Below are 24,456 nucleotides of genomic sequence, written 5' to 3'. Positions count from 1 at the left end.
CAGTTAGTGAATACATATATATATATTTTTTTATACTGGCCCCCGTGGGAATCTAACCCACAACCCTGGCGTTGCAAACGCCATGCTCTATCAACTGAGCTACATCCCTGCCGGCCATTCCCTCCCCTACCCTGGACGACGCTGGGCCAATTGTGCGCCGCCCATGAGTCTCCCGGTCGCGGCCGGCTGCGACAGAGCCTGGATTCGAACCAGGATCTCTAGTGGCACAGTTAGCACTGCGATACAGTGCCTTAGACCACTGCGCCACTCAGGAGACCACTACGGCTATCTATTGTATAATAATGCAAAAATATTTGTATCTGGAATTTGTCTTTCAGCATCAGTAGAACACACCTGACTCTCCTCCACCAGTCATACAAGGATAATGGTCTAATGCCTCCCATCAAAAAGAGAGCTGGCCCAAGCAAGCACAGGTTACACCTGAAGCATGAGGACTTACAGCGCGTGGTTAACATCAACAACTACGCAGAGGTTAATGAAATAGTATTACCAGGACGCCACCCAGGACACAAACACTTTGGGTGGAAAGCTCAGGTCAAGCAGTACCAGCACTTCAGGTGAATATCATTTTCATTGCATTGTATGAGGTTATTCTTCTTATCTAAACTTGGGAGGTGAATTGATGTTGTGCAAGGTTGTAATGTCTTCTCAAATTTTTTTGTTATTTCCTGTTTTACAGCTTCGATGCTCTGGAGGTTGGTGTTGTCGCCAAGGAGCGTTCGGACTCAGTCAGGACCAGGTTTCAGCTGCTGCGCAAGGCTGACATCCTTCCTCCCATAGATGGTCTGCCTGTACAAGCACCACCTGGACTGGACACAGCTAGACAAACATATTTTTGAGAAGATCAGGGAGTTTTGTGACGAAGAGGCTATGGACATCACATGCCCTGCACCAAAGTCAAGGGCAGAACAGGCTCTCCGAATATAGATTCCCTTGTTCATGCGTGGTTCGGACGGACCAGTCATCAGCACTATCTGCAGTGCCTCTATTCAAATGACTCTCCCCTAATACATTTTGTGACGTTGCTGCTACAATTTTTTTTATCCTGCTGCTCAGCCACTTTACCCCTGATTGTATGCATATAACTACCTCATCTATCACTGATATCATTATTGATATTGTTTTTGTAGACTGTATATTATTGTATTTATATTGACACTATTTCTGATATTGCTACTATGCAAGTAACCATTTGGCTGTACCGTTTACACCTTCTGTAGAGACCCATCCACTTAGCAAGATGTGGCTGGGGGTTATAGCATATATTTTACATGACCCATCAATTTAGACAAGTGTGTCTGGGTAAGCGTCATCTAATATTGATAAAATATTTTTTATCTGGACACTTTCTAATACTTTTACCATATACTGCTTCCCGGAGACGAGGCCCAAATCCCCGTCATTCGCATGAAGAAAAGACGGAGATACAGGGGGCGAAGGTCGGGGTGCCTTGTGAGGATTCGTAGGTGAGTGAGTAAATCGCCACTACCATCGGTTCTATTGGCCAACATGCAATCACTGGAAAACAAACTGGATGATCTACGGTTGAGACTATCCTACCAACTGGACATTAAAAACGGTAATAGCTGAATGACGACATGGATAATATAGAGCTGGCTGGGTTTTTCCGTGCGTCGGCAGCACAGAGCAGCTACGTCTGGAAAGACGAGGGGCGGGGGTGTGTGTCTATTTGTCAATAACAGCTGGTACACTATGTCTAATATTAAAGAAGTCTCGAGGTATTGCTTGCCTGAGGTAGAGTACCTCATGATAAGCTGTAGAACACACCATCTACCAAAAGAGTTATCATCTATATTATTCGTAGATGTCTATTTACCACCACAAACCGATGCTGGCACTAAGACCATACTCAACGAGCTGTATAAGGCCATAAGCAAACAAGAAAATCCTAATCCAGAAGCGGCGCTCCTAGTGGCCGGGGACTTTAATGCAGGCAAACTTAACATACAAATCTCTCCCTTGCCCTCCATTTGGTAAATCTGACCATATTTATATCCTCCTGATTCCTGCTTATAAGCAACAACTAAAGCAGGAAGTACCAGTGACTCACTCAATATGGAAGTGGTCAGATGATGCGGATGCTACAAGACTGTTTTGCTAGCACAGACTGGAATATGTTCCGTGATTCATCCAATGGCATTGATGAGTATAAAACCTCAGTCACCGGCTTCATCAATAAGTGCATCGACGACGTCATCCCCACAGTGAACGTACGTACATATCCCAACCAGATGTCATGGATTACAGGCAACATCCGCACCGAGCTAAAGGCTAGAGCTGCCGCTTTCAAGGAGTGGAACACTAATCCGGACGCTTATAAGAAATCCCGCTATGCCCTCAGACGAACCATCAAACAGGCAAAGCATCAATACAGGACTAATATTGAATCCTACTACAGAGGCTCTGACACTCGTTGGATGTGACTGGGCTTGCAAACTATTACGGACTACAAAGGGAAACCCAGCCGCGAGCTGCCCAGTGACGCGAGCCTACCAGACGAGCTAAATGCCTTTTATGCTCGCTTCGAGGCTAGCAACACGAGAGCACCAGCTGTTTTGGATGACTGTGTGATCACGCTTTCCGTAGCCGACGTGAGCAAGACCTTTAAACAGGTCAACATTCACAAGGCCGCGGGGCCAGACGGATTACCAGGGCGTGTATTCAGAGCATGCGTGGACCAACTGGCAAGTGTCTTCACTGACATTTTCAACCTCTCCTTGACCAAGTCTGTAATACCTACGTGTTTCAAGCAGACCACCATAGTCCCTGTGCCCAAGAATACGAAGGTAACCTGCCTAAATGACTACTGCCCCGTAGCACTCACGTCAGTAGCCATGGAGTGCTTTGAAAGGCTGGCCATGGCTCACATCAACACCATCATCCCGAAAACCCTAGACCCATTCCAATTCGCATACCGCCCCAACAGATCCACAGATGATGGAATTTCAATCGCACTCCACACTTCTCTTTCCCACCTGGACAAAAGGAACACCTATATGAGAATGCTGTTCATTGACTACAGCTCAGCGTTCAACACCATAGTGCCCACAAAGCTCATCACTAAGCTAAGGACTCTGGGACTAAACACCTCCCTCGGCAACTGGATCCTGGACTTCCTGACGGGCAGGCAACAATCCATCTGCCACACTGATCCTCAACACCGTTGCCCCTCAGGAGTGCATGCTTAGTCCACTCCTGTACTCCCTGTTCACCCAAGACTGCGTGGCCAAGCACGACTCCAACACCATCATTAAGTTTGCTGACGACACAACAGTGGTAGGCCTGATCACCTACAACGATGAGAGCCTATAGGGAGGAGGTCAGAGACCTGGCAGTGTGGTGCCAGGACAACAACCTCTCCCTCAATATGAGCAAGACAAAGGAGATGATCGTGGACTACAGGAAAAGGAGGGCCAAACTGGCCCACATTAACATAGACGGGCTATAGTGGAGCAGGTTGAGAGCTTCAAGTTCCTTGGTGTCCACATCACCAACAAACGATCATGGTCCAAACACACCAAGACAGTCGTGAAGAGGACACGACAACACCTTTTCCCACTCAGGAGACTGAAAAGATTTTGCACGGATCCCCAGATCCTCAAAAAGTTCTACAGCTGCACCATCGAGAGCATCCTGACCGGTCGCATCACGGCCTGGTATGGCAACTGCTTGGCTTCCGACTGTAAGGCGCTACAGAGGGTAGTGTGTACAGCCCAATATATCACTGGGGCCAAGCTTCCTGCCATCCAGGACCCATATACTAGGCGGTGTCAGAGGAAGGACCAAAAAATGGTCAAAGTCTCCAGTCACCCAGGTCAGACTGTTCTCTCCGCTACCGCACGGCAAGCAGTACCGGAGCGCCAAGTCTAGGTCCAAAAGACTCCTTAAGAGCTTCTACCCCCAAGCCATAAGACTGCTGAACAATTAACCAAATGGCCACCTGGACTATTTACATAGACCCCCCCCCCCCCTTTGTTTATACACTGCTGCTACTCACTGTTTATTATCTATGCATAGTCACTTCACCCCTACCTACATGTACAAATTACCTCGACTAACCTGTACCCCCGCACATTGACTCGGTACCGTTACCCACTGTATATAGTCTCGTTATTATGTGCCATTATTATGTGCCATTAAACCCCTACAACTCATCCAGAATGCCGCAGCCCGTCTGGTGTTCAACCTTCCCAAGTTCTCTCACGTCACCCCGCTCCTCCGCACACTCCACTGGCTTCCAGTTGAAGCTCGCATCTGTTACAAGACCATGGTGCTTGCCTATGGAGCTGTGAGGGGAACGGCACCTCCGTACCTTCAGGCTCTGATCAGTCCCTACACCCAAACGAGGGCATTGCGTTCATCCACCTCTGGCCTGCTGGCTCCCCTTCCTCTGCGGAAGCATAGTTCCCGCTCAGCCCAGTCAAAACTGTTCGCTGCTCTGGCACCCCAATGGTGGAACAAGCTCCCTCACGACGCCAGGACAGCGGAGTCACTCACCACCTTCCGGAGACATTTGAAACCCCACCTCTTTAAGGAATACCTGGGATAGGATAAAGTAATCCTTCTACCCCCCCCCCCCCCAAAAAAATAAAAAAAAATAAAAAAAAATTTGTAAAGTGGCTATTCCACTGGCTATAGGGTGAATGCACCAATTTGTAAGTCGCTCTGGATAAGAGCGTCTACTAAATGACGTAAATGTAAATGTTATTGTTATGTAATCTTAGTGTTACTTTTCTTTTTTTAGCAAATATTTTCTTGATTTGATTTTAAAGCCAACTTCATAAAATTGCTACGCGGTTAGTAGTATTTAGTTAGTAGTAGTCTCCTGAGTGGCGCAGTGGTCTAAGGCACTGCATCGCAGTGCTAGCTGTGCCACTAGAGATCCTGGTTCGAATCTAGGCTCTGTCGTAGCCGGCCACGACCGGGAGACCCATGGGGCGTCCAGGGTAGGGGAGGGAATGGCCGGCAGGGATGTATCTCAGTTGGTAGAGCATGGCGTTTGCAATGCCAGGGTTGTGGGTTCGATTCCCACGGGGGGCCAGTATGAAAAAATATATATATAAAAAAATAATGTATGCACTCACTAACTGTAAATCGCTCTGGATAAGAGTGTCTGCTAAATGACTAAAATGTAAATGTGGTATGAGAAAAAAACAAAACAAAAATGTAATAATAAAACATTTATTTTTTAAACAAAACAAATATGTGGGGGCACGTGCCCCTGTGGGCATGACGCCTCAGAGCTCCCCAAGTAAGCGTTTCCCAAACTTGGTCCTCTGGATCCCAAGGGGTGCATGTTTTATTTTTTGCCCTAACACTACACAGCTGGCCAAATTCCCAATCTGGCCCTCATACCATCATGGCCACCTAATCATCCCCAGCATCCATCCCCCTCCTCTCCCCTGTAACTATTCACCAGGTCGTTGCTGTAAATGAGAATTTGTTCTCAGTGAACTTACCTGGTAAAATAAGGTTAAAAATAAATAAAAAATGTTTCAAATTATCAAAGCTTGATGATTAGTTGATTATTTGATCAGCTATGTAGTGCTAGGGCAAAAACCAAAACGTGTACCCCTTGGGGTCCCCAGGACCGAGTTTGGGAAACCCTGCCTGCCCTAAGTAGAACAGAAAGACAAAGGGAGCATGTGCAAAAGGTAACATCACGATGATCAAACATGCACATCATCCAGTTAGCTAGCTACATCTCAAAGAGATGCATTAAATTATTGCTTTTAGTACTGGTGCAGTTGAATAAAATGAATTTTACAGTACAGAATCGCCAAGGCACGCAGCAGGAGAGTTTGCACTAAAGTAACCCGGTGGGACGACAATGTACACATGCCAAGCTATACTTGCCTCGATCTGACCGAACACTGAATTGCTTGAATGCTGTATTACACATTCTGCAGAAACTTTTCATTATGTTTTGTTACACACATATCCACTATAGTCCGACATTCACCATTTGCTTCTATTTATGCCAAGTCTAAGCATACATTTTCATGCATACTTTGGATAAATCCAACGTATGCACCACACAGAACTGAGCCCCAATGCTGCAAGGCAAACGCAGCGTTCCATTGGAAATGTATGGCCTTCTGGTGTGCCAAAACGCACTATGCTCAGTCTGATCGAGGCGTGACTGAAGTGGACACATGCAGTGTCACCGTCGAACAGGGAGGGATGCTCACAATTTCCCAATGTAACATTACAATTCCTGAAAATAGAAATAATATACTATATAATGCCATTTAGCAGACGCTTTTATCCAAAGCGACTTACAGTCATGCGTGCATACATTTTTGTGTATGGGTGGTCCAGGGGATCGAACCCACTACCCTGGCGTTACAAACGCCGTGCTCTACCAGCTGAGTTACAGAGGACAAAACCAAGCAAAAAGTGCATCAGGAACAGCATATTATTTTAACACAAGATTGCTACTGTATGTTTTGATATGAATTTAGCGAATTCTTCATCAATGCCCTTGCCACATAACTATGCTAGCTAACTTTTAACTGCTTAGTTAGCATCTAGCTAGCAAACTTGAAGCTAATTACCTAGTTTGACCACTAAAGACGTTGATTGCTCATTAAACGTAGCTAACTGCTGTTAGCTAGCCAACTATACAAACATAATACATGGGACCAATCCAGCTAGCCATTCGTCTGGAAAACGAATACGATATTGTATTTACGTAAATTAGCATGCAAGCAAGGTATAAAACGCAATCGAGGTGTCTGTTCTATCTACCTAGCTAACTGGTAGTTAGTACCCAACATCAGAAGATTCGTGCTTACTAGCCAGTAAGCTAACGTCGTTACCCCTTACTGTCACTCACCGTGATAATGCTAGCGAGTTAACTAACGTTACCTGATTTCTGCGTGTGATGAGTCTCCGGATTTGTTCCAGTTTTGAAGATGCAAGCTTCTTAGCTAGTTCAAAATGTATCTAGCTATAATCTTCATTAGTGCTGCCACTTTGGATGCTTCAGGATTCCAATCTAAATTATTCTCAGTAGCTAGCTAATTCACTCATCAGGGTGGTTGCTATGCTATTGTTTGTCGCTGAAAGCACCAACTGAGGTATAAAAGATCAGAGCAGAGAATATATCAAACTTCCGGTCCAGCCCCTCACCCATAATCGGAATGGAACACTTCATGTAATTTGGCGGTTTTCATTAATATTTTTATTTTTATTTATTAGGTTCTGCATTAGCCGACGCCAATGGCGACAGCTAGTCTTACTGGGGTCCGACACATAGCGAAAAAGACAATACAGACAAAATAATGTACTATTTACATACATTTAAAAACATTAACATGTACTCAGTGCTTAATTTGAGCCGGATCCTGCAGGAACAGGATCAAGCACCTCGACGTTTTGGATAGTTTCGTTCCGGAACCCATTTGCCAGGATCCTGTACTTCTCCTGGCATGAAAAAAACGTTAAAATTATAATAAAAGGAATCAGAGTTAGGCTAATTCAATATGACTCCTCTGTAATTCTCATGGCTGCCCCTAAAAATGTTGCCCCCTAAAAATGCAATGTGAAAACGTGCCTGATAATTGATTCGTGTTGGGCGGGCCCAGGTTTATGATTTGCGCAACATTGTAGCCTATGTAGACCATCGCGTGGCCATTGCCGTGGCGAGAGAGAGAAGCGCGCCTGTATCTCGCACAGAACTAGAATGAGATTCACGTTCTATGATTTCTCTCCCTCTCTCTACTCTGATAGACATGAGATCAATTGAAATACATTTGCCAAAGTTATACAATTACTGCTGTCTGTTCAGAAATAAATGAAATAATTCCGAATGCTACACCAGGAGTAGGCATATAATTTAGCCACAGATTATCAATAGTTTATTTGAAAAAAGTGCCTAGCTGTGGATTGTGTGTAGCCCAATCTCGAGGCATGCCTACAGTCGGGAACGCGCGTCAAATCTGTCAGTGAACAGCATGCAGCCAAAACAGGCTTTCGCAATATTTGAAATACAATCGTGGGAAAATACAGGTTGGAAAGCAAGTGGATCCTGCTAAAAAGAGAATACTAATCTGTCTGTAGGCTACCAAGTTAGCAACTTCCAAATAGGCCTATTGAGCGAACAGCATTGTTTTACCAAGTAAAACAAGAGAGATATAAGCTTTTGGCACAAGCGCATCTGCCAACGCTGGTGAGGTGACTGAACATCATTTTAGGACTATAATTTCCTCCTCATATTGTACAATATGTGTCTTCACACACCTACAGTAAGTTTAGGCTGTTGATGGATTGAAGACAATGTCGTTTTTATTGATCTCAGATTCTCAGTTTGTCAGTGTCATTTTGATTATTTGTGAGGTATTAAAAAATATTCTGCTAAAGTCTCCAGTCATCTAAAATGATCTAGAATTGCATGAAATGCGTTTATAAAGGCCACATTTTTCCCGAAACCTAGGCTACACATGTTTTCCTCCATGTGTGAAACTTCTGCAAGCGCCTCTACTCTACTGATCTATGCCAGTATGTAAAAGCGATGATAATGCGTGCAATGCTTTATTCAAACGTTTTTTTTTTTATGCGTTCTGGTACCTCAGAGCACACCGGGTCACCCCCCTTCTGCCTCACCTTTTGTTCCATCACCTCCCAATTGACAAATTAAGCACTGCATGTATCAGTGTGCATCTATCAGTTACACATACCCGTCAGTACATACACACAACAAGTAGGTCACATGGGGGACCGGCGTTGTGCAGTGAGGTGTTGAGACCAATTAATTATATTTACACTAGATAAATAAAAATAAAATGTTATTTGTCACATGCACGGAATACAACAGGTGTAGACTTTACCGTGAAATGCTTAGCTAAAAAATAAAATAAAAAAATACAAGTAATGAGACCTTTCCCAACAATGCAGAGTTAAAAAGTAAGACAATTAGCAAATAAAAATAGAAAACAGTAACACAATAAATAACAACAATATAGAAGGAGTATTGGTCCCGAGTCACAATCTGCAGGGGTACGAGGTTGTTGAGGTAATAACTTCAGAAAAGTATTCACACCCCTTTACTTTTTCCACATTTTGTTGTGTTACAAAGTCGGATTAAAATTGATTTAATTGTAATTTGTCAAAGATCTACACAAAATACTCCAAGTGAAAGGAACATTTTAACATTTGTAAGAAATGAACAGAAAAGAAAACATATTAGATATATCTTGATTGGATAAGTATTCAACCCCCTGAGTCAATACATGTTACAATCACCTTTGGCAGCGATTACAGCTTTATCTTTCTAAGTAAGTCTAAGAGCTTTGAACACCTGGATTGTACAATATTTGGCCATTATTCTTTTATCAATTTTTCAAGCTCTGTCAAGTCGGTTGTTTATCATTTCTAGACAGCCAAATTGTAAGTCTTGCCATAGATTTCCAAGCCGACATATGTCAAACTATAACTTGGCCACTCAGGAACATTCAATGTCGTCTTGGTAAGCAACTCCAGTCTATATTTGGCCTTGTGTTTTAGGTAATTGTCCTGCTGAAATGTGAATTTGTCTCCCAGTGTCTGTTGGAAAGCAGACTGAACCAAGTTTTCCTATAGGATTTTGCCTGTGCTTAGCTCTATTCAGTTTATTTTTATCCCCCCCCCAAAACTCCCTAGTACTTGCCAATGACAAGCAAACCCATAAAATGATCCAGCCGCCTCTATGCTTCAAAATGTGAAGAGTGGTACTCACTGATGTGTTGGATTTGCCCCAAACATAACGCTTTGTATTCAGGACAAAAAGTTCATTTCTTTGCCACATATTTAGCAGTTACTTTAGTGCCTTATTGCAAACGGGATGCATGTTTTGGAATGTTTTTATTCTGTACAGACTTACTTATTTTCACTCTGTCTTTTATGTTAGTATTGTGGAGTAACTACAATGTTGTTGATCCATCCTCGGTTATCTCATATCACAGCCATTAAACTCTGTAACTGTTTTAAAGTCACCATTGGCCTCATGGTGAAATCCCTGAGCGGTTTCGTTCCTCTCCGGCAACTGAGTTAGGAAGGGCGCCTGTATCTTTGTAGTGACTGGGTGTACTAATACACCATCCAAAGTGTAATTAATAACTGCACCATGATCAAAGGGATATTCAATGTCTGCTTTTGTTTTTTTACACATCTACCAATAGGTGCCCTTCTTTGCGAGGCATTGGAAAACCTCCCTGGTCTTTGTGGTTTTATCTGTGCTTGAAATTTACTGCTTGACTGAGCGACCTTACAGATAATTAATTGTATGTGTGGGGTACAGAGATGGGGTAGTCATTTACAAAGCATGTTCAACACTATTTTTTGCACCCAGAGTGAGTCCATGCAACTTATTATGTGACTTGTTAAGCACATTTTTACTCCTGAACTTATTTAGGCTTGCCATAACAAAAGGGTTGAATACTTATTGGCTGACAACATTTCAGGTTTTCATTTTGAATTAATTCAACATTTCTATAAACTTTGAAATGATGGGGTATTGTGTGTACATCAGTGACACAACATCTCAATTTAATCCATTATAAATTCAGGATGTAACAAAACAAAATGTGGGAAAAGTCAAGGAGTGTGAATACTTTCTGAAGGCACTGTACATGTAGGTACGGGTAAAAGTGACTAGGCAATCTGGATAGATAATAAACTGAGTAGTAGCAGCATATGTGGAGAGTGTGAATGCTTGTGCACAGTATGTGGCGTCAATATGCATGTGTGTTTTGTGTGTGTGTGTGTGTTGGAGTGTCAGTGTAAGTATGTGTGAGTGTGTGGGTAGAGTTCAGTGAGTGTGCATAGTCAATGTAAGAAAGTTAGTGTCAAAAAGGGTCAATGCAATAGTCCGGGTAGCCATTTGATTAACTGTTCAGCAGACTTATGGCTTGGGGGTAGAAGCTGTTCAGGTGTCTTTTGGTCCCAGACTTGGCGCTCCAGTACCGCTTGCCGTGCGGTCCTGGATGGCAGGAGGCTCCTGGAAGGTAGGGAGCTCGGCCCGAGTGATGTACTGGACCGTCCGCACCACCCTCTGTAGTGTGTTGCGATTGAGGGTGTGCAGTTGCCATACCAAGCGGTGATGCAGCCAGTCAAGATCCTCTCAATGGTGCTCTTAGATGACTGGCAGGGGGCGCTGTTTTAAAGCCACCGCACCTCCATCTTGGTACTCCCCCACCATTGTATACACCATAGGCGATATGCACAGGCGAGCATGACGTATTTCCTTTTAAATCTCAGGATGGATGTAAACTTCCGGTTATCGTAGAATGCTGTGCTACCGTATGTTAGCATTGAATGCTTGTCGTCAAAAACATCCGAAACGGTTCATTTTCGTCGTTGTTGTTGTTTATCTTAATATTTATGTTAATGTTTTTACTTGTAATACTTCGTCTTGACTTATAACACGATGACGTGTAAACATACGAAAGTGTCCTTTCAAAAACAGGATGACAGCTCTTCCAGCCATCACTGCTGTTTGCCGCAATGTACAGTGTCTGCCAGATGCAATTCTTCTGTTAGTTTTTTTTACTTTTCACAAAGACAGTGAATTACATAAATGGTGGATGATTAACATTCGACGAGTCAACTTTCTTACAACAAACACACGAGTCTTCAGCCGACACTTTCTAAGTGAAGATGTGATAGAGCCTCCGACTCCAGCTGGGCGCAGAAGTCTGAAGAAGGGAGCTGTTCCAGTGCTGTTTCAATGGAACAATTTCAGTCTTCCAGCCCCACGGGCCGGAGTTTGGGAAAGGACAGAGCGTCCCAACACAGAAACCATGAATGATCCGTCTGTGGAATTGGACTGTCCTCCTGACCATGACTACTGCAACAGTACTGAACCTGCTGCGCTGGATATGTCCCTTGACCACAATGAAGAACTTAGTGTAGAGATAGCAAGGCTCCGAAATCAAATTGAGGAGATAACTATCAGCAGCAAGTTCTGCTTGGAGCGGTTTGCTGGATCTGATGATGACATAAGGTTTTTCACAAGGTAAATTAAAATGTCCAATGTGTTTAATATATAGGCCTATGTATTTGAGCTGTCAACAATGACTAGTATTATTATCTGTTTAAATGCTGCATGTGTGATGTGTGTTGTTGTAAGCTACTGGAAACCTTGAATTTCCCTCGGGATGAGTAAAGTATCTAAGCTGTGGTAACATTAAACGAGTAAAACATGTGTTGAACGGAACCTTGAACAAGTTCAACAGAACTTTGAACATGCCACTTAATCTAGTCCTACTCTCAGCTGGTGTGGTGGCTTTAGTTTCTTCATTGAGCGGGAGCAGTGGGCTCTCACAGAGATCTCATTTGTAGCCCTGTTTTTACCTGATACTTTCATAAAAGTACAAACACATGAAGTGAGAGGTATATACACATGATTCAACTTTATTTAAAGCATGATTAACCTGAAGCAGGACGGAGTCATGACTTAAAACACCAAAGCAAGGCTTCTAGCTCAGGCTAGCTAGCGTTAGCATATTACCTTCAAAGTTGCAATGAAAAGAAGAAACGTAAAATTTGAAGCCTTTATCCAGTTTGCTACGTGGTGTCGTACTGGATGTCCGGACGACCCTCCGTATATCATTAACAGATACTTTAGGCAACTCCAGCAAACACCTTGTAAACTTCATCTCTGACATCATAACGGTCTACTGTCACTGTCTAATGTTTTTTTTTTCCGGTAACCGGAAATGCCCAAGCATCCTTACGCCAATGCGGAAGTGATGCGTGCATAGAGCCTATTGCACTCCCAGACCAAAATATTTTGGATGCTATAGAAATTTATTTATTCCTGTCTACATTTGTTTTTGTTACGTTTATTCTATTACATACACCGTAATGCATACTTTTACATTATATTGTGAGCTAAACATAAAAAAATAAAACATGAAAATTATATACAAACATTTTCCTTAAAGTATAATTTTTAGAAAGTTCTAATGTTACTGTCCCCACTACAACAAAACAATACTTAAATACATGTAATTTTGTCCTTGAAATGTTTAATTGAAATACTGTAGAATTCCATTCATTCCTGTGGAGGACTGCTCCTTCTGTGGAGTGCCAATATGGCCGACAGGTGGCTTCAAAGCCTCCAATTGGCCAATACATAGCATCAGCAATCCAGGGTTTGTATGCATCATTGACAGACACAGTAGCTCAGATACAGACAAATTAGGATTTATTTATTTTTACTCTGGGAATGTGGCATTGTCTTGCTTAACTGTTAGTCACAGTCATCATCATCATCATCACCACAGAGGTGAAAGATACAATACATTGCAGTAATACAGTACAGGGAACTACAGCCACATAAGGCTTTTTTTAAACACATTGCAGTGCAAGTCAACCCACTATACATCATGACTGCCAATATTCACACGGTGCTTGTCTAGATAACCATTCCAACAATCAAGAAGATTCATGCTATCCCCTTATGGTTATTGATGGTCCTCTGTACAGTCATGTACAGCCCAGCTCTGAGCAGCATGGGATGGATCAGGGCTAACGGTCTGACGCCCTCTGCTGGTTACTGTAACTAACCACTGCCTCCTCAACCTCCAGTGGCGCTCAGGTGTTGGTTGTTTAACCACAGATAGTGTTGTTGCTGCTCAGACAGGCCTGGCACAGTTACAGTCAGACACCCCAAACAAAAAGCATGACTCATCAACTTGGTTGGTGTTGCCTTGGCACAGCGTGAGCTTCTTTACTTGGCCTGCCTGTTTATTTGGGTTAATGCAAACTATCCATGCTGGGATTAGTGCACCAATCTGAGGCTATGAAACCTGCCCCTAATCTCACCAGAATACAACAGGCACACAGGCCCCCAGCCAGCCAGTAATTGAATGTTCTGTTCTGTAATATTCCTCCAATCTATTTATATAATATCTAACATTCACCTTTTGTGGCATATTATATCCATTATTGAAAGCACAACCACAACAATATAGAAAATAGAAATTCACTGCTGGCAGAAATCATTTGTTTCCAGGCACCAATACCTGTGGGATCAATTAATACTCCAATGAGAACATTGCATAAAGCTACAGAGTGCCCCTATGACTCTTGAGTGTAGTACAGAAAACTACTGATCTCACTGTAATCACATCAAAGGGAACCAAAGCAACAGGTACAGGAGGCCCTCACCTTAGAGAGGCTTGAAGAAACTAGAGACCTGTGGGTTTAATTAAAATATTAATATTTATTATATACTCCATCTCAGAGCAGCAGCTTCAGGTTTTGCACATATCTTTCTAACATTGTGTAAAGATTTATTTAATTACCTTGGCAGGCACAGATACAAAACATATTCCTCCAACACACTCCGCTAAGGCCAATTTGTACTTTTTCATACCGACATAGGCCTGTGTTCTAGTAACGATAGAAAATAGTGAGACAATCAAGACCATGAAAAACATTCAATGATTACAATTCATAATAAACATGTTTATCAAGACTATCTGTGCAAATATTGGTACCTCAGTTTGAAATGTGTAAGACATTTAAGAATTATATAACAAGTATTAGTATTCGGACAGACAAAGCACGTTAGTAGTACAAGTAAAAGGAACATAAAAAGTATGAAAACTAACATCTACAATTTTCAACTATCAAATAATATACTTTTTGCCTAAAATGAAACATTGACAATTGAAAATCTGATGATCAAATGTGCATGGATTAGTATTGCATAACATGATCATGATAGCACAACTCATGTTGATGCATCACTGTATCTGATAAAAGCCTATGATCTATCCCCAACCCATAACTGAGGCTCAGAGATTTTCCTGGTCAGCTCACATTGTCAGGGGAAACTCAGGGCCCATGCCATGCCAATCAATGCCCACGCCAAATTGAGGGCCAATCAGGCATCCATACCTCCACTTCTCTATTCTGATGTACGGTAATACCCCTACCCTGTTTGTGGCCCTCTAATACCATTTACCATCTTTCCAATGGGTGACAAGGCTCAGGTCATAGTAAAGACACATGGCAGTGATTAAGTATATGCGTGTGTGCGGTGCGCAGGGTAAATACCCAGACTGACCTCCATCATGAAAATATAGTGCTCTCTACGAGATCCTATAAGGCAAAGTCAGATGACATTTCATGGTGTAAAAATCCTATGTCTATTTATGAGGCGTTGGGTGTTATAAGACGGTGGCCTCCACTACGATGGCCGGGTCCTCAATGTCTTTTTTGCTCTGGACCATCCTCAGCTCCAACTGAGCAGGGCTGGGTCTCTTACCGGGGCCGGCCATCTCTGATGGAGAAGAGGAGAGATGTTAGAAAGACTGGAATATAAATTAGACAGGCATACAGACAGGCAGGCAGAGACTTCTATATCATCTCACTGTTGGCATAGGTAATGGTCCTCTTGATAACATGGTGCAGGACAGAGACAGTCTTCTCACAGGCAGCCTAAAAGAGATGACAAAGTAGATAAGAAAAGATAGACTTGTTCATCCATAAATCAAACCACATTTATTACATTAGTAAATGATTATGTAGCTTGGTTGTTATCTCCCCAGTCCCCTGTATTACTGACCTTCAGGTCTTTGGGGTGGTGGTGGGTCCAGGCCAGCAGCATGGCAGCGAACAGGTCTCCCGTTCCCACAAACACTGCATCCACCTTGGGCATCTCCAGCCGAATCTTCTGGGTGGACTTAGTCCCATCTGGTCTCACTGAAGAAAGGACACAGTGTGAGTATGTCTGTTACCTTTTAACATGTTGTCAAGTTAAACTTTCCACATGCACTACCCAGAACCTAAAGGGACACATTTCTTTACCAGTCAGAGCCCTTCCTTCCGGCCCTTGCCTTACCCATCTTCTGGCTTCCGAGGGCCACTAGCAACTGGTCCCCATGAGGAGAGATCAGATCTGTGCTGGTGAGGACTACCGTATCAGGGCCCATCTGGTGGAGCAGGTCCATCACCTGCGAGAGCAAGGAGCCTTCACCATCATCAGTCAAGATTAAAACCATCATCATCACATTTTTTACATTTACATTTACATTTTAGTCATTTAGCAGACGCTCTTATCCAGAGCGACTTACAGGAGCAATTAGGGTTAAGTGCCTTGCTCAAGGGCACATCGACAGATTTTTCACCTAGTCGGCTCGGGGATTAGAACCAGCGACCTTTCGGTTACTGGCACAACGCTCTTACCCACTAAGCTACCTGCCGCCCCACCACCACCATCATCATCCTGACCATTACAACCATCATCATAATGTGTATTAGCTCTACAAGATTTAAGTGGTGGACAATGGAACCCACCTCAAGAGCATCTTTTTCTGTGCTGATCTTCCTCCCCGTCAGCAGCCTAAGAAACACATTCTGAGAGGTTATACACACAGTACAAGCACAGAGAGGTTCAAGACATAATTGCACACATACACACATCAAAATGCTCTGTGTAAAACTGGCCTTTTCTTTTAGCCAATGCTATTTTACATTTGTCCAGAAGGTGAACTCGTGTGCAGGGCAAATCAAGTCAAGCCACGTGTAATGACGAATGCATAAACCAGGGCACAGTGTTCACTTAAAGGGCTGGGGAAAGGTTTGGTCTGTTGCTTTACGAATAAAACATAAGGGAACAAATGGTTTTTGTCCAATAAGGGTTATTCTACAAAGGGCTAAGAACAGCAACCATTTTTTTATTGGGTAGTAATATTGTAGTAAGCATTCATTCTCTCGTTACTGTGATAGCTACAGTTGAAGTCGGAAGTTTACATACACTTCAGCCAAATACATTTAAACTCAGTTTTTCACAATTCCTGACATTTAATCCTAGTAAAAATTCCCTTAGGTCTTAGGATCACCACTTTATTTTAAGAATGTGAAATGTCAGAATAATTGTAGAGAGAATGATTTATTTCAGCTTTTATTTCTTTCATCACATTCCCAGTGGGTCAGAAGTTTACATACACTCAATTAGTATTTGGTAGCATTGCCTTTAAATTGTTTAACTTGGGTCAAACGTTTCGGGTAGCCTTCCACAAACTTCCCACAATAAGTTGGGTGAATTTTGGCCCTTTCCTCCTGACAGAGCTGGTGTAACTGAGTCAGGTTTGTAGGCCTCCTTGCTCGCACACTCTTTTTCAGTTCTGCCCACAAATGTTCTATAGGATTGAGGTCAGGGCTTTGTGATGGCCACTCCAAAACCTTGACTTTGATGTCCTTAAGTCATTTTGCCACAACATTGGAAGAATGCTTGGGGTCATTGTCCATTTGGAAGACCAATTTGCGACCAAGCTTTAACTTCCTGACTGATGTCTTGAGATGTTGCTTCAATATATCCACATTATTTTCCTTCCTCATGATGCCATCTATTTTGTGAAGTACACCAGTCCCTCCTGCAGCAAAGCACCCCCACAGCATGATGCTGCCACCCCTGTCCTTCACAGTTGGGATGGTGTTCTTCGGCTTGCAAGCAACCCCCTTTTTCCTCGAAACATAACGATGGTCATTATGGCCAAACAGTTCTATTTTTTTTTCTCATCAGACCAGAGGACATTTCTCCAAAAAATACGATCTTTGTCCCCATGTGCAGTTGTAAACCGTAGTCTGGCTTTTTTATGGCGGTTTTGGAGCAGTGGCTTCTTCCTTGCTGAGCGGCCTTTCAGGTTATGTCGACGATATAGGACTAGTTTTACTGTGGATATAGATACTTTTGTACCTGTTTCCTCCAGCATCTTCAAAAGGTCCTTTGCTGTTGTTCTGGGTTTGATTTGCACTTTTCGCACCAAAGTTCGTTCATCTCTAGGAGACAGAACGCGTCTCCTTCCTGAGCGGTATGACGGCTGCGTGGTCCCATGGTGTTTATACTTGCGTACTATTGTTTGTAAAGATGAACGTGGTACCTTCAGGCGTTTGGAAATTGCTCCCAAGGATGAACCAGACTTGTGGAGGTCTACAATCTTTTTTCTGAGGTCTTGGCTGATTTCTTTTGATTTTCCCATGATGTCAAGCAAAGAGGCACTGAGTTAAAATATATCCACAGGTACACCTCCAATTGACTCAAGTGATGTCAATTAGCCTATCAGAAGCTTCTAAAGCCATGACATAATTTTCTGGAATTTTCCAAGCTGTTTAAAGGCACATTCAACTTAGTGGATGTAAACTTCTGACCCACTGGAATTGTGATACAGTGAATTATAAGTGAAATAATCTGTCTGTAACAATTGTTGTAAAAATGTGTGGAGTGGTTGAAAAATAAGTTTTAATGACTCCAACCTAAGTGTATGTAAACTTCCGACTTCAACTGTACATTATGGCATGTTGTGCAGCACATGGACATAGCAACTTAATAAATGCAACCCAATGTATCCTAGTAGCAACTGTACTCACTCTGCCTCAAACTGGTTGGGTGTAAGGATGTCAGCCACTGCTACGACTTTGTCTCTGTAAACAGGCAGTATATTCTCAGGGACATACTGGAAAAGAGGGTATTAGGTTCATGAGTGCACATATTAGTGGTTTGAACATGTTTGAAGAAAAACAGGACTATATAATAATAATAATAATAATAATAATAATAATAATAATAGAAAATTACTATAATAAGCATGGATAAAAAATATTATAATAAAATGACTATAAGCATGGTATACTTACCATAGTGCCTTGGTCTCCCATCACTGGATCACACACTGATAACACAAAGCAAATATATAAGAACACACTCACATCCAAGCTCTACATTCATCCCAAACCTTACTGTATGCAGCTATATGGAATACACATCTGTGTAGCAATGGCTACTCACCATATACCAGTTTTGGGTTCAACCTCTTCAGCTCCTGAACAATGTCCACCACCGTCTCTAGGAAAGATGTGTCCCTGGTGTACCCTTGGGGAAGAGAAGATCTATGGGTTATGCAAAGGTCACATACCTCATGTGTAAACATTACAGAAAACGAACTTATTAGAATTTTTACAGATCATTAGGTTAAAGGTCAACACAGCCATAATACTCCTACATAATATTATGTAAATGTTATAAAACTGCTTAAAATGGCAGAATCCATATTGACAATGGAAACAGCTTTCTCACCTGTGAGGACGTAGTCATAACGGTTGACGTTATTGAGTTTGATACCCTCATAGAGAACGTTCAGTTCATCTGCCGTCAGCACTTGCCCTTTCCAATGAGAGTAACCTTGGAAACAAGAGATGTCAATGGTCAGAGGTAACGGAACACCTTAAGACTTCACTCAACAGATTGATAAGTCTGCAAGTGCCTGCCAATACCCTGAATGAAAAGTTCAAACAACAGGGGGGGGCTATTGTTTATGGAGGGAGAATGTGGACTGGTAAATTCACCAGACTGGGTTCTTTGAAGGAATTCCAGAGGCAGACTTGGTTGCTAAGGTGATTATAGAAACACTGATCTCCCAGTCATCAATCATTATAGGCCATGGCTACGGATACATCGTTTTCACCCAGGCCCCCCCTCCAGAAACCTCTTTCTTAAAGCTAAGGATCCAGATCATGTTCTGCGCATGTGTTATTTTACGCACACATTAGTTTTGTTTACAACATGAAGTTTGTAGGCTACACCATTGACCAGACATAGGCGCTCAAGGAGGGGGAAGCGGCAGCGGAGCACACAGCACAGCAGCTACGTAGGCAGTGGAGTGGGCACTCACCTACGTAAAAAAAAAAAAAATCCTGCACACGCGCAGAGATTTCCATGTTTTTTTAGAGCCTTAGTGATATGTTTTTTAGGGTCCAATTCCGATTTTTAGTGGGACAAAACTTACCGATACCAACATAAAGTGCATTCGGAAAGTATTCAGACCCCTTCCCCTTTTCCACATTTTGTTACGTTACAGCCATGTTCTAAAATTGATTAAATTAATATTTTCCTCATCAATCTACACACAATACCCCATAATGACAAAGCGAAAACAGGTTTTTATAAAAATTTGCACATTTATTAAAAATTAAAAGTATTCAGACCCTTTGCTATGAGACTGGAAATTGAACTCAGGTGCATCCTGTTTCCATCGATCATCCTTGAGATGTTTCTAAAACTTGGAGTCCACCTGTGGTAAATTCAATTGATTGGACATGATTTGGAAAGGCACACACCTGTCTAAATAAGGTCCCAGAGTTGACAGTGCATGTCTGAGCAAAAACCAAGCCATGAGGTCGAAGGAATTGTCCGTAGAGCTACGAGACAGGATTGTGTTGAGGCACAGATCTGGGGAAGGTTACCAAAACATTAATGACAATAATGACATCATGAGAATGGCCTCAAGTGTTCAGATAAGCATGAGAGTCCTTTTTTCCCTATCCTATTTATAGTGGTAAAAGGCCAATATATCGGTTGGCCTCTATTATTTTTAACCTGGGCAAATTGGGATACAGAAACTCTTATCTGTAGCCATTCAAATCATTATATAGTCTAGCTGTGTTGTTCTTATGACCAGCAGTCGGAAATGTGAAGTAGAAGTTGTCAAGCAGTTAATCAGAGTGTGGATTTGGGAGAGACGAAGAGGCTGAGAGACAACCAAACATTCTGACAGAGGAAGACTGATTACAATCTCCATTGTTAGAATTCAGTTACCTGCATCAATCATTCCTCTAGCATTTGTATCTCTGACATTGGGCTGAGGACATAGCAGCTCATAGAAAAATAAAATAAAAGCCATTCACAACTGAGCAAGAAACAGGCCTAGCAACGATTCTAATCTCTAAACATATTCCAATAAACCACCTGCAGGGGAAGAAAGAATACAGTCTTGGGTTTAAGAGCTCAAACATATAAGGAATGTGTTTATTCACTTTAACCCTGAACATCAGTTGAACACATTCAAGGGAAATTATAGTAGGTCATGAGCATGGGCTAGCACTCAAACAGTTGGCCAGTAACGTGATAGGGAGGGGGCACAGTGGGCTGAACTCCAAGGAAAGGCTGCACTTGAACCATCACATACATCATTTGTTGATGGCAATTAATGATTTGGACAAAAACTCTATGTACAGGCACAGACCTTATTGAGGCCAGAGTGAAGTTATCAGGCTACAAAATGTCTGTCTGCTTTTTTCCCACCGTATCTCTCCCCTCTCTACATTCACTCCTTCCTTGTCCTCCCCACCAGCTCTCGGTTAGACTTCCCTGTAGGTAGTGAACTCACTGACACACATTCTGGTTTCACTTAACACTAACAGACAGGAGAGCAACTCACTGAACTTCTTTAAACTACGCTATCAAGTCAGATATTAACTCCACTGTACTTTCCTGTAAGTCAGATAACAAAGCTAGCTTATATGTTAAATCATGAAGAGACATTCCAGGATCAAGAATGAATGAGGGGAATACATTTCCAACCAGGCCATACAGGTTTCCCACTGAGTTTAGGAGAGGCCCCCTTGGCCTAGACCCAAGATCAGAGAGAGAAGGGGGACTGTGGGGGTGAAGGGGAAAAGTAAAGGAAAAACAGAGCTCCACTGTAGATTGGGCTGAGATCTGTAGGCATAACTTGACATTGATCTTAACTTCTCACCATCAAAAGATTCATGGCAGACTATTTTGTCCACTGCCAACCCCCATACTGAAAGGTCAAGCATGAGCTAACATAGCTACTGCAGCCTACTAGAAGTAAAAAAACAACCATCCCAGTGTTCAATCTCTGAATGAATGGCATGCACTCTACGAACCCATTACTTAACAGTTCAGTATCCCCCTTCTTTCTGTACAGTTAAATGTAATAGATGGACTATCAATCGTTACCTGTAGGCCTATCTCCAACACCTTACAGAGAACTTGGATTTCATGTAATGTATGAGATCATTGTATCATCATTCACTCCGAAACTTTCAGTATTTTATGACCTAACATTAGAAAAAGTGTTTTGGGAGACACAGTGGGTTAATGAATCGAACAAGTTAGAGCCAAAAACTAATTTGGGATAAGCACAAAGTCTCAATTCTTCTTCTCTGAGTGGAAGTGGGACACTTGAGCTTGGGGGAGGAGAGGTTAAAAAAAGAGCTCCACAAAAAGTAGAGGGTGAGACTAGTGTTACAGACCACTATAGCTAGGCTACACACTGTGCTTACTAAACACATTCACTGAAATCTTGAATGTGGGCCGAGATGGGGATGGGCCAAGACGATATTGGCTACTGATATGGGACAAAAAGGATCCAAAGACATACATTTTACAACCAGAGATAGGATTTGATTTGATTCTTGATTTGATTTTCTTCTGGTGTGCTTTTATATAAGTAGCCTATTGTTGCCAATTGTTTTTGTAAAATGTTATATTAGAGCATGGAATTACTGCACTGTAGGCCTACATACCTGTGTGATTGGAGAATTGCACCGAGTTGATGGAGTCCACTTCAAACCCCAGCACCTGAGAGGAGAGAAGCAGCTCATAACAATGCTTCACTTTTGTGGGCGTATGCCATCTTTCTTCATGAACACACACAATCATTTGAGGTCAACATCATAAAACTCACTGCATTGATTCATTCATTATGTCTGAATGAACAGGTTGTGTACACTGTATCCTCTGTTATTCTGCATTACTATTTTGAGCATTTCTGTTAATTCTGTGACTAAATTCTGCTAATCTGACCAATTTTGCGAATCCCTCCAAACCCTTGGCTGTACTCTCTCCCCTTTCTCAGCATCTTTAGTAGCCAGGCTAGTCGAGCAGAGCTGTCAAACGTGCATACATTGCAAACCCTCTGCAAGCAGCGTACAAATATTAATTTCTTACCTGCAATGGGAATGTTGCCGATTTATTCCCGACGTATCCCCTGACAACATGACTCTGAACAGACAACACACGGCACTCCATTTCAAGAATTCCGTTTTAAAGATACGAGGGCTGTGGAATAAAATGGGTTTCTAATCACGCTTGAGCAAATAATCCTGTACACGAGCGTTTAGCTACATGAGGAAACTCAATGCAAGTGAGAAAACTCCAGCAATATTCATTCCTCTGGGCTGTGTAGACTACAAAAAAAATAACACGAAACCGCTTGACACACTTCCAGAAGACTGACTTGCTGCAATATCTCAGGCAACTATATGGACACCTAAGAAGTCACCTGCGCCACAAGTGGATAATGATTTACAAGTTTCCAGTACGATAAATGAATCAGTCAGACTATCCCAATGTAAACAGACATTCAAATTGATTCAATCATGGGTTGCATAGGGTCGGAGTTAGGCAAACAGTTTGTTTAGACACATTCAACTTTAAAGGCGGTGAAACGGAAATGGGGTCCTTTGAACTAGCGTTGTGAAATTCACTTATCTTTCAAGCTGTGCTAGAGCCTAGAAATATTTAGAGGACGCAACATTTAATGTGTCCCATTATGGAGTATGTGAGGGCATGGGCCGCAAGTATGGGTAATGGGAGAGCTCCTGTGTATGGGGTCAGGTGTCTAACTGATCTAAAATTTTTCAATATGGGTGACTCTCTTAAAAGAGCCTGTTTTGTTTTTGTGCAGACATCACACTTACCTGAACAGGCCCTCACCTGAGAAGTAGAAATCAAAGGGAGGGAAACTGGGAATTTAATAACTTCAGTTGACATAGTTAAGTAAATGGAAGAAGGAATACCTGGGATAGGATAAAGTAATCCTTCTACCCCCCCCCTAAAAATAAAATAAAAATAAAAAAGATATTGTAAAGTGGTTATCCCACTGGCTATAGGGTGAATGCACCTATTTGTAAGTCGCTCTGGATAAGAGCGTCTGCTAAATGACGTAAATGTAAAATGTAAATGTAAGAATACTCTTATTGCAATGTGGGTGGCTCTTAAAAGAGCCTTTGGTTGTGCATAGTGTAGTCTATGGCACAAGGTGTTGCCAGGGAACAGCACCCTCTTCAAAGAAGCAGGAGGTGAAGGTCTCCCGCACACGGATTGCCTCCCATGCTGCGTTGTTGGCCCCCATCTGTGCAACATCCTGCAGAGCAGACCTCTCCTCTGGCACACGGTGGCGAGCTGCAGGTCCTCGTGTCCATCCTCATGAAGTTATGCAGGACACAGGTAGCCTTCACACAGGCCTGAATTCCCCCATGAGGAAGTCCCAGATGGCCCTGGTTACACTCGCGACAATGCACCCAACCGTGCAGTGCCCTACACGGTAACTGTGGGCAATCGTTTTGAAGGAATCTCCAGTTGCAAGGTATCTGTAGGAATATGGAAGATAATGTCATCATTAGACTTTTACATCACCAGGTCATTGTGGATTACTAAAGTATAATATCTCTTGTAACAAATCATGATAACATTGGATAGATGGGTGCATGTGACAACAGCAGGATCGTATCAAGGATAGCATCACAAATTAATACCCAAATACCACTTGAAACTTGATGATGAGTTGATCATTTGAATCAGCTGCGTAGTGCTAAGGCAAAAACAAAAATGTG

General features: G+C 42.5%; 2 protein-coding genes across 2 annotated transcripts in view; both read right to left on the bottom strand.

Annotated features, from left to right (window-relative positions):
- Positions 1-7,184, bottom strand: part of LOC311143645 (1-acyl-sn-glycerol-3-phosphate acyltransferase gamma-like) — a 49,505-nt gene extending 42,321 nt beyond the window's left edge. Inside the window, exon 1 of the mRNA XM_084179513.1 lies at positions 6,913-7,184. The gene's annotated coding sequence lies outside the window, so the exon portion shown is untranslated. The remainder of the gene's footprint in view (positions 1-6,912) is intronic.
- A 7,089-nt stretch (positions 7,185-14,273) lies between these two features.
- LOC311143693 (pyridoxal kinase-like) lies at positions 14,274-23,051 on the bottom strand. Its single transcript, XM_084179565.1, has 11 exons — positions 22,790-23,051; positions 22,366-22,420; positions 19,112-19,216; positions 18,824-18,907; positions 18,673-18,707; positions 18,406-18,491; positions 16,333-16,378; positions 15,878-15,989; positions 15,602-15,738; positions 15,408-15,474; positions 14,274-15,316 (listed from the first exon to the last, which is right to left on the bottom strand). Exons 1-11 carry the CDS (start codon positions 22,868-22,870, stop codon positions 15,204-15,206), a joined length of 921 nt encoding a protein of 306 aa, XP_084035691.1. The 5' UTR covers positions 22,871-23,051; the 3' UTR covers positions 14,274-15,203.
- Positions 23,052-24,456: the final 1,405 nt, after the last annotated feature.

This window comes from Coregonus lavaretus (genome assembly GCF_964263955.1).
Source record: "Coregonus lavaretus genome assembly, chromosome: 16".
Lineage (NCBI taxonomy): Eukaryota > Metazoa > Chordata > Actinopteri > Salmoniformes > Salmonidae > Coregonus > Coregonus lavaretus.
This window is presented reverse-complemented; position numbering and strand designations above follow the sequence as displayed.